General features: G+C 43.9%; 7 protein-coding genes across 7 annotated transcripts; 2 read left to right on the forward strand and 5 right to left on the reverse strand.

The window, feature by feature from the left end:
* Positions 1-1,388: 1,388 nt before the first annotated feature.
* Positions 1,389-1,910, reverse strand: BBOV_III000005 (putative integral membrane protein). Its single transcript, XM_051767200.1, has one exon. It carries the CDS (start codon positions 1,903-1,905, stop codon positions 1,429-1,431), a length of 477 nt encoding a protein of 158 aa, XP_051623750.1. The 5' UTR covers positions 1,906-1,910; the 3' UTR covers positions 1,389-1,428.
* A 225-nt stretch (positions 1,911-2,135) lies between these two features.
* Positions 2,136-3,286, reverse strand: BBOV_III000010 (putative integral membrane protein). Its single transcript, XM_001611088.2, has one exon. It carries the CDS (start codon positions 3,269-3,271, stop codon positions 2,156-2,158), a length of 1,116 nt encoding a protein of 371 aa, XP_001611138.1. The 5' UTR covers positions 3,272-3,286; the 3' UTR covers positions 2,136-2,155.
* A 359-nt stretch (positions 3,287-3,645) lies between these two features.
* BBOV_III000015 (variant erythrocyte surface antigen-1 beta subunit) lies at positions 3,646-4,421 on the reverse strand. The gene is made up of 4 exons (XM_051767493.1): positions 4,369-4,421; positions 4,052-4,331; positions 3,914-4,009; positions 3,646-3,876 (listed from the first exon to the last, which is right to left on the reverse strand). The coding sequence occupies exons 1-4, from the start codon at positions 4,417-4,419 to the stop codon at positions 3,656-3,658; spliced, it is 648 nt and encodes a 215-aa protein (XP_051623716.1). The 5' UTR covers positions 4,420-4,421; the 3' UTR covers positions 3,646-3,655.
* A 696-nt stretch (positions 4,422-5,117) lies between these two features.
* BBOV_III000020 (SmORF protein) lies at positions 5,118-5,611 on the reverse strand. Its single transcript, XM_001611089.2, has one exon. The coding sequence runs from the start codon at positions 5,599-5,601 to the stop codon at positions 5,131-5,133; it is 471 nt and encodes a 156-aa protein (XP_001611139.1). The 5' UTR covers positions 5,602-5,611; the 3' UTR covers positions 5,118-5,130.
* Positions 5,612-6,112: 501 nt separating this feature from the next.
* On the reverse strand, positions 6,113-7,588 carry BBOV_III000030 (putative integral membrane protein). The gene has a single exon (XM_001611090.2). The coding sequence runs from the start codon at positions 7,566-7,568 to the stop codon at positions 6,123-6,125; it is 1,446 nt and encodes a 481-aa protein (XP_001611140.1). The 5' UTR covers positions 7,569-7,588; the 3' UTR covers positions 6,113-6,122.
* Positions 7,589-8,389: 801 nt separating this feature from the next.
* On the forward strand, positions 8,390-11,825 carry BBOV_III000040 (variant erythrocyte surface antigen-1 alpha subunit). The gene is made up of 2 exons (XM_001611091.2): positions 8,390-8,438; positions 8,496-11,825. Exons 1-2 carry the CDS (start codon positions 8,430-8,432, stop codon positions 11,808-11,810), a joined length of 3,324 nt encoding a protein of 1,107 aa, XP_001611141.1. The 5' UTR covers positions 8,390-8,429; the 3' UTR covers positions 11,811-11,825.
* Positions 11,826-12,058: 233 nt separating this feature from the next.
* On the forward strand, positions 12,059-12,847 carry BBOV_III000045 (putative integral membrane protein). The gene has a single exon (XM_051767646.1). It carries the CDS (start codon positions 12,288-12,290, stop codon positions 12,771-12,773), a length of 486 nt encoding a protein of 161 aa, XP_051623777.1. The 5' UTR covers positions 12,059-12,287; the 3' UTR covers positions 12,774-12,847.
* Positions 12,848-13,514: the final 667 nt, after the last annotated feature.

Here is a 13,514-nt window from a genome sequence, read left to right on the forward strand (position 1 = left end):
CCCTAAACCCTAAACCCTAAACCCTAAACCCTAAACCCTAAAACCCTAAACCCTAAACCCTAAACCCTAAACCCTAAAACCCTAAACCCTAAACCCTAAACCCTAAACCCTAAACCCTAAACCCTAAACCCTAAAACCCTAAAACCCCTAAACCCTAAACCCTAAACCCTAAACCCTAAACCCTAAACCCTAAAACCCTAAACCCTAAACCCTAAACCCTAAACCCTAAACCCTAAACCCTAAACCCTAAACCCTAAACCCTAAAACCCTAAACCCTAAACCCTAAACCTAAACCCTAAACCCTAAACCCTAAACCCTAAACCCTAAACCCTAAACCCTAAACCCTAAACCCTAAAACCCTAAACCCTAAACCCTAAACCCTAAACCCTAAACCTAAAACCCTAAACCCTAAACCCTAAACCCTAAACCCTAAACCCTAAACCCTAAACCCTAAACCCTAAACCCTAAACCCTAAACCCTAAACCCTAAACCCTAAAACCCTAAACCCTAAACCCTAAACCCTAAACCCTAAACCCTAAAACCCTAAACCCTAAACCCTAAAACCCTAAAACCGTCACATCTCTTACCCATATGAACCATGTACCCCACTTGGAATTTACCTTTATATTCGTTTAATTTCATACAAATCATACTCCATATCCCAAACCCTAATATTGTTACATCTCTTATCCATATGAACCATGAACCCCATATGGATGTTACCTCCATTTTCGTTCCACCCCATAAATACCACACTGCATAAACCCTAATATCCCCAGACGTGATCTGCCCAACAATAACTCTCACCCCAGGAACACCACATGACTTCAACCCCATGTGAGTCATCCACCATCACTCTATCTACCCCATATCACCTATACCATTCACCCTAGGAGCTCCCGGTGGGCTACCCAGAGATATACTAGGTGCACTACATATACGGGTAACCCTAGGGACACCATTATGGCCTACAGCACTCTATGCCCTGGCCTATTCTATCTCTCCTAGCAGATCTCACTCTGGCGGAGTATGGACTAGGAGCCTATGTGGTGACAGTCAGTGAGACAATGGGTATCCAATAGTAGTGTACAGCCTATCACACGACTACTGTACTACTACCGCTACTATATACCTGGAAGATTACATGCTATCTGTTAATATCTCATTGGCGTATGTGCAATATGCCATGACCTATTTATACATATATTATATGCAGAGTAGTACCATACGTGATAATAGATATACGCTATTGGATATTCATATGAACTATCTACTGCACTCAGTAATGCTAGTGTTGTACATATACATTACAATAGATACTCTATGCTTCTAGGGAGCACTTTATGCATACTACAGTGTACCTTTAATATATTAAATGTACGTTGATTATAGGTCACATGCCCAGGGGTACCTCTTAGATGATGTACATTAATCTACATTTTTAGCAGTCATCCCCTTCAGCGATTTTCCACTGCGTTGTGAAATACACTTATCCTTTATGTAGCTCCAGTTTTGTATAATAGCAACTGCTGTTATCGACACTAACACTATCACAATTGCTATTAGACCAGCCCACCAACCCGACTTAGCTGCTACCACGAATCCTGCCACTAATGCTATTACCAGTACTACTCCTAATATAGCCCAGTCCCTACATCTATCCTTACACCACTCCTTCCACCCCTTTGGACTCTCCTTGTTCTTTGCCACCTCATCACTAGTAGTACCCTCCACTACCACTACTTCCTCGCCAGGATCATCACCTTGAGCAACCTTCTCTGCCATGACCCAACTAGAACCATGGTAATGTCCAGTCACTGGGCTCAGTGAGTCCAGTCTAGTATGGGTCCAGTCCAGTGGCCATAGGGCACCTAGGGCTACCACTAGGAGTGGACAGACCAACATGGTTACGATGGTGGTGATACTGAGTAGTATTCGGTGGTAGTGTATAGTGGTATCCAGTGATACTATCTACGCTACTGCAGTACAGGTATTGAATGCCTATTATTGCATAATCTCACTAATTTCCAAATACCACTATCTACAATATACACAGTAGAAATTAGGCATCCACAGGGGATCTTCCAGTTTATATTGGGCCACCCAAAGTTGGGTCGTTCAATCTAATAGGGTGGTATTGATAGCACTGACAGTACTACTCAGTTGCGATATCAGTGTCTGGTACCGTGTTCTCAGTAGTGTTAGTAGCCTCCAGACCCTTCTTCTTGGGGAGGCACCATCTAAGAAGACCACATCGGTATGCATACCACAGTGTTGGTATCATCAGTAGTAGTGAGTAGCCCAGAAGGGTGTATTCCACACCGTTAAGTTCGTTGTCATTGATAGCAATCTGTATAACTATCACTACCAGTGCTACAAGTATCACTGTTATTGCAAATACCCCGAAGCACATGTTTTCCTTGGGCCAATGGAATATCCCCTTATACTCCAGGCAGTACCAGGTAATTACCAAGGAAACTAGATGCACCGCTAAGAAGGAGTAGGGTGTAACTCTAGATTGCGGTGACGTATGCTCCATAGTACTGACAAATACTGCCAATGACACCATAGAAGACACAGCTAGTGCTGATGCCATGAGTGTAGCAACCTCCGGGACCGTATATGGTAGCTTGAGTATAGTAGTCCAGATTAACGCTATGGCATAGAAATTTGTACAGGGTAAAAACATTTTCCCAAGGTATTGAGGAGACGATAACTCGCTAGGCGCTCTTCCGTTAAGCGGTTTGCCTCCATAGATCCCAATTAGCGAGGCTATTGCTGCCACCAATGTCAGGATCAGAAGTACTACCACTATTGCACTACCATAACATACGTATTGGCTCTTGCAACATGGTCTACAGAATAAGTTACATTTCCAGCCACAGTATAGGGTACCACCTAGTATACCAAGTGTAACCGCTAATACCCCTGTAATACCGAAAATATAATATTTCGAAGTTCCTAATAAATAATCACTTAAATGCAAACCTATCCGCTCCTGTAATACCATTACCACTGCCACTACCTGTAGTAATACTAGTAATGCTAGTATTACCCAGTGGTACCAGGTCATTGGTGATACGAGGTACCCTGCCTTGTGGCATTGCCATAGACATACTCCGAGTAAGACAGTAGATAGTGTAGTAATGCTGGATAGTAACACCATAGCGTCGAATTCTTCTATCAAAGCCACCAATGAGCCCACTGCCTGGATGCATAGGTAGAGCCATAGTAGTACTAGTACTATAGTAGTACAAGTATTAGTTTCCATGATGCGATAGGAATCCACAAAGTAGTACTTAGTAGTAGCTAATTAGTTACGAATTTCTGGGATTCCATGGTAGTACTAGGGTGGTACCCAACGGTACCCAGTGGTGGTGATGTGGTTAATCCAGGTGTCATAAGCTGGAGACACCATTAGGAGAGACTTCCAGGGGCATATACCTCGCACAGGGTGTGGGGGATTGGAAGCCTTTATATGGTATAGTAAAGGGGAAATAATGTAGTGGTGGTTTATCGGGTGGTGGTAGTGTGGAGGGCGGTGGTGTATAGGGTAGTAGTAGCCAGTAGTACTCGATAGTACCACTTAAATAGCAATAATAAAATCACAATGCGTATCAACAGAACAACGTTGTTTGCTATCTTTCCCACATGACTACCTTAGGGAGTACTTACCTGTAGCACTTTCCTGATTCAACCTATCCAGGTCATAGCCCATGGCCGCCATGAATGAGCCGAGACCCTTGTCCACCTCATGTAGATTAGCTTCCTTGCTCCACCTATCACCATTCTTCCCTGTTAGGAACCCCAACTGACTGAGTCCACTCCAGATGAGACATACCGACCCTAGGAAAATACGGGCCAGGAGGTGGACCTCTGTAGTACTGTTAGTAGTTCTGCTACAATAACGTACCCTGTGCGGCCTTCACTGGGTCTGCAGGGATGCCAGCTACACCACTACCACCTTTACCACCTACTGCACTACCAGCACTTCCACTTCCTCCGGCACCTACTAGAGGGTTGCTCCACATGACTACCAATGGCTACTTACCAGTGGGACCATTGACTATGGTAGTCCATAGGGCATCCGTCTTGTTATATGCCGACTGGTAGCATTTTTTGCCAGCGTTAGCTGTGGCACCAGTACCACACTGCTTGCATTCATGACTACCACCAATAGGACCGCCACAGCAGCCCGTGCCAGTACCACACTTCTTTCCTATTCCATTATCCCCCTTAAGACAACAGACTTCCTTGTCTTTCTCCCACCCAACCCACTTCTGTAGTCCCAGTGCCAACTGGTCTATCAGTGTCCCTATGACCTCGGTACACTACGGTGGCTACCCTGAACATTCACAACTTTTATACTAAGCTTCCAGCAAAAGTGCTGCTAAACTTGTATGAAACTTTTACAAACATTGTTAATAATATTCCATAAAAGTATCTAATTAACATACACTACACTTGTTCTTAAACTCTGAACAGCACTGTCACTAATCTACCCATTACTATAGACAATGTCCCCTCACTAAGGTCTGTTTAGTGGGGCCATAATTTATGTTGGTGTTACCCTGGTGGGGTTTTTTAAATGGTGGGGGTGGTGTAGTGGTGGGGTTCTGGATAGTTGGTTAAAATGTAGGTTGGGCAGTTGATAGGCATTGATCTGTGTTTATAACAGAGAATAGTCTAGTCAGCGGGTATTTAGTAAATCACTTCCAGGACCCTTGTAGTGATCACTGTGGATATCCTGATAGAGGTAGTGATATACACTACTGGAGAGGGTGGTGTACATTAGGGGTGGTGATATAAAGAGTATTAGACTCTAGAGTAATACACAATTTAGTAATATCACTGGATATCACTGTTGTAGAGTACTCTATAACGAAGTCACTTCCATGGGCCATTATGGATACCGTGGTTAGTGTGCTGTACCATAGTGGGCCATAACAGGGGAACTACGGAGTAGTATATATATATATATATATGTGCTAATGACTAGTGTTATTAACATAGCAGTAGAGAGTGTCTGTGGATGTTAATGTTAGTGTGGTTAGTACATGTATATGTGATGTGGCATAGCTGAACGCATGTAGCATTCTAGTAACTGACAGATGTTTAAGTAATATGATATTACAATGGCTGCATTACAAAAAAGGAAGTCCCGGAGTCGTTATTTAGCTGCGGGAAATCTTGCATAGCGACGGTTGGCCGCTGCTTCTTCTCAATCCTGGAGAAACGCTCCCTAATACGTTTTTCCAATGCAGGTTCTATTGGTTCATTACAGTCCTCTGGCAGAGCATCGAGCAAATCATGTGGTAAAATATAACATAGGGCATCCCTGTTTTCTGGTTTCGGTAATAGATACCAGTCAAGAGAGTACTTGGGTGGATCAGTTTTATCAGTGTTTTCTTGACTTTTAGTCTTCATTGGAATCGCTTTTTCATGGGACTTAGTAGTAGAGTTGTCTCTTTTACCAAAGAATCTGCTGACGAACGATTCCTTCTTTGGTTGCTCCTTGGCTACATCAGTAGATGTGACCGTGGCAGAGAGCCCGAATGCCACAACCACACAGAGTTTTGGTAATCTGTTAACGTTTACCATGTTTTTTGGAAACAGTTAGCGATGAGATTGCTAACTGTTGCACCTGATGTTGTCGTTGTGCCCCAGGTAAGGTACATGTGCCAAGAAATAAAGGTTACTCTACTATATAGTTTCCTAATGTAATGCGCTATGGCTATCTATGTTTTATGCTATTATTGTGATTGTGTCACTGTTAGGCGCTCATCAGATCAATATCACTAGTCCGGTAGACGGAAACTTCCATTGAAAAGGATATCACTAAACGGTAATGTCTTTTACTTGCCACAGTTTGGCAATCCTATTGTTTTCCACTAATATGTACCCTTTCTATTGTCTGTGTTAGTTATCAATGGAACCAGATAGGTCATACCCCTGATGCTACATTGCACTAAGTCACACCACTGATAACAATAACCTGTACTATAGTTAATCTTTCTAACCACCCTGGATGTTCCAACCAGCTAGAATGGTATCCACACGTTTAGCGACACCCTCTCTAGACTGTATCTGTAATAACAACAGACTACTAACGATTAACTAAACTACATTAGAGCAGTGTTGTCCTCTGGTAACGGTACTTCGGTTACTATGTCTTCTGTACTATTGGCAATACTTTCTGTTCCCGATACTGCCTCATCACTACCCTGTAGCTGTGTTGAGCTACTACCGCTCTTCTTAGTGAAGCATCTGCCCTGGACAAGGCCACTACGGAAGCCATAGTATAGAGCACCACCAAATGTGATGATGGCGTATGCCACTAGGCAATAAACTTTTGCGTCTAAATCGGTACTACTTGCAGATAATAATTTGTCATGATAACTTGCCACTCCTATCCACGTGACTAGCGACACCAAACTGAGCACTCCGCAAGAAACTCGGTCCCTGGGCCAATACTGTGACAAGGGTTCCTTGAAGTGTACTATACCAAGTGCAGCGCCACATACAATGGCATGTAAGGTTAAGAGGGCAGAGCAATTCTCAGTCTGGTCCTTCTGTACTACCGCTACTACCAGTACCACTAATGAGTCTAGTACCAGCAGTACTAGCATAGTGTCCCACAGTGACAGATCCCAACGCCACAGCTCGTACTTGCCTGGAAATGGCATGCGATAGTGGCATACTAATAGAGTGGCCACTAGTAGTACCAGGTGGAGCACTACTAGGCAATAGAAATCAGTGTTGCCGTTGTAGTACCCATATATGCCAATCTGCCCATTAGTACCACTGATTATCACTATTAGTAATACCCCTAGGGCACTACCCAGGAGTACTAAGAGGAGGACATCCCACCTGGACCACGGGGTGCAGCACATGTTCACCTGGTAGGCACTCAGCACACTGCAACCTAGCAATACGTTGTTCAGCGACGATAGTATTTTGAAACAGGCAGTAGTATTGTTCCTGATGTTGGCTGTATCCGAGTGCCACGCCCCTGCGTAATAGTAATAATACCACTGCAGACTGGCGATATATCCAATGTAGCACAGAGTGGCTATTGATCCCAGGACGTAGAATACACATTGCTTAATACTCATATCCTTGCTGAAGCATCCATTGAATATCAAAGTCACCACAAATCCTACGAAAGCCACTACCTGTAGGCACGATATGGCCACTACGATATAGGCCGTCTTGTCAGCATTCTGGGTATAATTCGTGGTCAACGTGAAGGTAACGTAACATGCAGTGACCACAAGTATCATCCCAAAGGCTATCAGCGCCTTCATGGGTCTACATAGTGGCGTCTTCACATACTGGCAGTAGTACCCTAGTAGGTGGAGTCCTATATAGCATAGGAGTACCATGAAGGACAAGGTACTACATAATGGATCTGAATTACCGTCACCGCCGTATCCACTACCATATCCCGTGGCTAATAATACCGTCCGTACTATGAGCGCCACTGCCATGGCAACGCCAAGTACCAGTACCACCATGAACATCCATTGGTACCATGGTAGTGCCTCTACAGTGTCTTGGGAAGACATTGTGAAGGGTAGCGATATGGAGAGGTGCTGTGATGTAGCACTATGGCAGTACCACTACCGGTACTAGTGAGTACTACTATTCGGTGGTACCCAGTGGAATAGGCGGCGTATTACAACAGGGGCTCAAGTGGTGATGCCCCATGATGGCATCACGGGAAGGGGAAAGGGTAGGGTAGGTATTCAGTGGCGGTGAGGCAGTGTGGTTATGTAGGGAGTGGAGGTAGGGGTGGTGGATGGTGGAGGTTGTAATAGGGAATAGGTGGTGTTATGTACGATTAGGGATGCTATGTAGGATTGTAGGTGTTCTTGTAAGGGATAATAGGTGTTATATTATGTAGAAGATATTATATATCAATATAGACATTGTTATGTAATGTTATGGATGTCATATAGCATTGTAGACATGTTATAAGGAATAATAAGCGTTATATAGAATCATAGACGTTGTTATAGGTAATAATAGGTTTTATATTGCACTATTGATGTTATATAGTATTCTAGACATTCTAATGCAGAATCCCTGTAGTACGAGGTAGTAATCACTGATATGATAACGACGAAGTTAATGAATAAGTAGCTATATAATGGTTATCTAGTGACCAAGACGTTGCTAGTCACCATGATACGGTAATAGCTATATAATGTTATCCCCAATAGAAATAGAATGTCCTACTACAGGACTAAACCGTATTCAGAGAAAACACAAAACGTTCACTACTCAGTACAGTAGTAATGACACTGTAGAAGCTAGTTTAATAAAATATCCATAAAATTTTGATAGCATTGTTAGTGACACTTTTAGTAAAAGATTCATGGAAATTTAGCAGTACTTTTGCTGAAAGTTGAGTATTATAGTGCCAGATGTTCAGGGTAGTCATCTAATAATGCCATAGTGGTACCCCTGTAGTACGGACCTATATAGACCAGCTGGCACAGGTACTCAGTGCACTCGTTGGGTGGAGTAAGATAGAGAAGTGTTGGGGCAGTGGTAGCAGTGACAAGTGCAAGGGGACTAATGGCAAAGGGAATCAACATGGCAAAAATGAGTGCGAGTATCTCAAGGATATAGAGGCGAAGAACAAGTGTGACAAATGTGAATGCATGAAATGGGACGTGGCCAAGGCGGATGATGAAAAGAATGGACACCACCTGGGCAGGGGGTGCAAGAAATGTGCCTCTGATGAGGAGGCGAAGAAGGCGTGTGAGTGTGGTACTGGTGGCTGTAGTGCTGGCGAGGAGTGTAAATGCGCTAAAGAAGGCAAATGCTGCAAGTGTTGTTGTACGAGTTGTGATGGGTGTAAGGAAAACGCAAAGTGTAGCTGTATCGAAAATGGGAAGAATAGTCTTAGAATTCGTGAACACAAAGACAGCTATAGGTCAGCATACGAGGTAGAACTAGTTTACGAATGGAATATTGGTAAAGAATACCTAGTATGGCCAAAATGGTCCGATAGAAAAACTAGTAAAAAGCGAGCGGTGGCTGCACGTAACTTACTAGGCTCAGTATGTCTCATCTGGAGTGGCATTACATATATGTATTGGACAGGCAAGTACCATAAAAGTAGCCCACGGTGGAACAACCACATTTTAAACGGCAGTGGTCTAGATGATGGTACACTATCCCAGTGGTTACAGGCCCTAGGGTTTCCTAAGGATATGTTGAATAACCATGGGCCACAGAATAGACTTGACAAGGTCATATGGGATGGGATTATGGATAAGTTATATTTGGGATTCCCGGATACTGGTAAGTGGAGTGCCGAAAGAGTCCATGGCAATGACACTGATGCTAATACATTCAGACAACCAGCTGGTATGAACTATGCTGGATATATACATACCGTAGACAGGGGTGCATTTTGCAAGGATGGTACTGTCTTCAAGAATGGCAGCTCTAGTACTAGTGAAGAAAACACCAACAAATGTGGTGCCCTCTTCAAGCTCTATATTCTATCATGTGCCTACTTTACCGGGTTACAGAACAAAGCTCCGCCGAAGGCGGAAAATAAAACTCCCAAGACCATTCGGGAGATCCTATACTGGCTTAGTGCATTGCCCTATAGTCAGGCATATAAACAGATACTGGAGCATTCCAAGGAAGTATTGAAGAAGGTAGCACCAATGGTTGGCGAGAAAAAACAGCTTTCCTTTCACCAAACAGGCCGTTCAGCTCCAATTACCGTCCATGAATACAACCTGTTTGCCCACTTCCAAGCAGTGACCCAGTACTGCCCACTGGTACTCATAGGTATCCAAGGAGGATTACACAGTGCCACTAAAGGCACCAAAGAACCTGCCATCCACTCCCTCTATGCTAACACTGAATGTAGATTCACCTATCCCACTGTGTCCATCCAAGCATACAACCAGGTGGTCCACTACATTAGGGCTCTGTTCTATCAGTTGTACTTCCTTAGGAAGCAGTGTGCTGTGAAAGTTGCTCTAGGAGGTAAATGGCGGGAGTGTAGGTATGGCAGTGGAGTGCTTGGGAAGGATGTAGTTAGCTGGATGTGCCTGGGGTGTAACCCCATGGAACATGATAGGAAAAGTAGGGTTGAAGGATTAAAGAAGGGATTGGAAACGGTGCTCAATGGGAAACTTTCAGAGCTTCCAAAGGCCCTAAAGAAAGTACTTCAGAAGATTGGTGATGTAGTGGTACAATTGGGTAATGCCCAGGAGGCATTGGAAGGGAAGAAGAAGGAGGCGATAGGGAAGGTGAAGGTGGCACTGGAGAAGGCTAAGCAGAAACTGGAGGAGGCTAAGACGGGACTAGATACGGTGAATGGGAATGGTGGGCTGACTGGGAAACTAGATGAGGCTAAGGAGAAACTAGGGGAGCTGACGAAGAGTGGTAGTGGACTGATAGATTCAGTAACTGGGGGTGAGGGACTAGAGAAGGCCACGAGTAAGGGTGAATATGATCCTGGTAAGAACAAGATCAGTGAGGCTATCAATGGAGTACGTGAGGCATTGGAGGCATTACAAAAGGAAATCCAGGCGCTGAAAAAGAAAGAGGTGGAAGATGACAAGTTTGCACTAGATACAGTTTTGGATCCATATGTATCCGATATTAAATTAGAAGACATAATTCAGCAGGCGATATCCCACGAGTACACCACACTACTCAATGCCATCAAAAAGCTCATATCCCTATGCACCTCTCCCAAATGCACTCCATGTGAATCACACTCTACCAAATGTGGCCAACAGCCACAGTCCAAGATCTGTGACAAATGTCACCAACAGTACATGGACGGCTTCCCCTCCCCCCTCCAGGCATTCCTGGAAGACAGGTTACCAGGCTTTAGTTGTAAAGAAATACCAGAAGACGACAAGCCAGAGTACCCACCCGCTGCATCCCACTTGGGACACTGTAATGGCTCAGGTCAGTGCTGCCCCTTGCCCATGGGCTTCAGAGGGCAATTCCACAAGGGCAGCACCAGTGATTTTACCGGAGCACGCCTTTATGGCATACTATACTTCTTCAGTAATGAGAACATGATGCAGTCGTGTGTTTATACACTAGTGAGAGTCACTGCAGCACTCAGTGCTACCACACCACAGGTACTAGGTGATGTCTTTGGGTTCTTTAGGGGTGGTGTAGGAAACAATGAGGAAGGGATGCCACAGAAGGGAGATGTTGAAAAGAAGTGTGAACACACAGGGAATCCCAGTGAGACATCTGAGGAGAACAAGGAGAAATACTTTTGCGGCTGGTGTGCCTCTGGGTTACGGGATGTAGTAAAACAAATAGAGTGGATAAGAAAGAAGGACGATGATGAAGGGCAGTATAGAGGCACAGTAGGACAAGCACTGATAAATATTAAAGGGGACAAAGGCACTGGTAGTGCCGTTCCATATTCCAGTGCCGGTGCCACCACTAGTAACCTCTCACGACTCACTAAGAACTGCCAGTACCTCTCCCCCCTAACCGGTGAACTCTATACCGCAGTGAGTGCCACTTTCGGTGGAACATACCTCTCATGGGTACTGTACCTATCAGATGCACTTCATTCAGGACTAGAGTCACTCTCTGAGGCATTCCTTCAGATTGAATGCAATGCGTGTAAAGGACAATGCGACCCCAATAGGTGCAAGAAGGGTGAGCACGGACAGGGAAGCGGTCAATGTGGATGCCAGTCGGTCGTATCATGTACCGGGGTACTACCGGTGTTGTATAGGCATGGGTTGAGTTATTGTGATGTAGAAGCGTTGCATTACAGTAAGGGTGAGTTTTACTAGTCCACTTTATATACTAAGGGGCGCCTTGGTCACAACTGTCATATGGAGTATTGGCGTAGTACGTGAGGAAGTAGAAAGGTTCTATGGAATATAACTACGTATAAGATTATTAAACGACCATCATTTAGCTAATACAGTGAATGTAGTGCAAAGAAGTGTATTCATACATAGTAGTGCAATATTCCCGCCATATGGAAGGTACCTGACTGGGGTATCTAGGGTGGTGCGTATACCACCGTGTCTCACTCGGTATATAACTATGATTTTGTAACTTATTAGTAATTATCTAGCACTCTGCAGTTCTACTGAGTAACATCACGTGGCATTCATTCTTTGCTAGAATTACTGAGTGCTCCCCACTATTATGGAGTAATACTGTGTCCAGATTACTAAGCACACTAAGTAGCATCCATTACTACTCCACATCACTACTACTAAGCCACCATCTCCCACCACTGCATCACTACCATCGTAACCATGTTGGTCTACCCAGTCCTGTTGGTAGCCCTCGGTGCCCTATGGCCACTGGACTGGACACCTACTAAACTGGACTCACTGAGCTCAGTGACTGGCCACTACCACGGTACCACATGGGCCATGGCAGAGAAGGTGACTGGAGGTGATGATCCTGGTGAGGAAGTAGTGGTAGTGGAAGGTACTACTAGTGATGAAGTGGGAAAGAACAAGGAGAGTCAGAAGGGGTGGAAAGAGAAATTAAGTGAATGGTCTGCTGGTTATATTATACTGGACAAGGATGGAAAATGGAAGTGGGATATGAATCCATTTATAGTAGTGGTTATCGTTGCAATTGGATTGATGACCGGGGTGGGACCAGTGGCGATCGTGGTAATAGTGGTAGTGTACTTCATTGTTTCTATTTGTAAGTGGATAATAAATCCTAAGTCCTGGTTTGGGAGCTCTGGCAGCTCTTTGAAGAAGTTGAATGCTAAAAATGTGGATTAACCAACAAAATCTTAGATATATCGCTGAGTATATATTCTAGAAACGACATACATTTAATATGCTGGAGTTATATTGTAGTGCAGATACAGTTTTTCCTAGAAGTATTGAGTATTTATTGTACTGAATATATAGAACAGTGGCCTTACGTTATGCAGTACATGGACAGCATGAACATTCTATGGAGTACATATATTGTCATGATCACAACTAATGTAAAGTGACAGTACATTGAGCAGTACTATTGTGCATAGTGTATTTATGTAGTGATCATGGTAGGAAATGTACATTTCAAGGATATATTAACAGATAGCAAATGATGGCCAGTAATCCATGAGGTAAGGTGTTATAGGGTAAATAGTTTTGTAGGGTGTGGTGCTGTAGGGCATATACCCCGTATGGGGTTTATAGAGTTTATGTTATATGGTGTATCTGGGGGTTTGTAGTGTTGTAGGGTAGATAGTGTATTATTGGGTAGACTGCCAATGATTGAACAGGATATATAGTGTTATAGTAACAATGGGGAGATCTTCTGCATATTAGCAACATTGCTAGACACTGTTTGACTGGACACCACACAGGTGTTCAGTGTACAATATGTTGCACTGTGACATAATATAATAAATGTTAGGGGTTTTATAGAATATAGTTCTATAATGTTGCTAGGTTGGGCACTTCACAGTGCCATGTGGTACCATTTAGACAAGTAAATGACACCGTATAATGCTATTTTGGGGTCCATCT

The sequence above is a fragment of the Babesia bovis genome, chromosome 3, assembly GCF_000165395.2.
Source record: "Babesia bovis T2Bo chromosome 3, whole genome shotgun sequence".
In the NCBI taxonomy this organism is placed as follows: Eukaryota; Apicomplexa; class Aconoidasida; order Piroplasmida; family Babesiidae; genus Babesia; species Babesia bovis.

Coding starts and splice junctions, on each gene's coding strand:
- BBOV_III000045 (XM_051767646.1), top strand. CDS start 12,288: ATGTTGGTCTACCCAGTCCTGTTGGTAGCCCTCGGTGCCCTATGGCCA.
- BBOV_III000005 (XM_051767200.1), bottom strand. CDS start 1,905: ATGTTGGTCTGTCCACTCCTAGTGGTAGCCCTAGGTGCCCTATGGCCA.
- BBOV_III000020 (XM_001611089.2), bottom strand. CDS start 5,601: ATGGTAAACGTTAACAGATTACCAAAACTCTGTGTGGTTGTGGCATTC.
- BBOV_III000030 (XM_001611090.2), bottom strand. CDS start 7,568: ATGTCTTCCCAAGACACTGTAGAGGCACTACCATGGTACCAATGGATG.
- BBOV_III000015 (XM_051767493.1), bottom strand. CDS start 4,419: ATGTTTGTAAAAGTTTCATACAAGTTTAGCAGCACTTTTGCTGGAAGC. Junction 4,332..4,368: donor GCACTTTTGCTGGAAGCTTA/GTATAAAAGTTG, acceptor TAGCCACCGTAG/TGTACCGAGGTCATAGGGAC. Junction 4,010..4,051: donor CATAGTCAATGGTCCCACTG/GTAAGTAGCCAT, acceptor ACCCTCTAGTAG/GTGCCGGAGGAAGTGGAAGT.
- BBOV_III000010 (XM_001611088.2), bottom strand. CDS start 3,271: ATGGAAACTAATACTTGTACTACTATAGTACTAGTACTACTATGGCTC.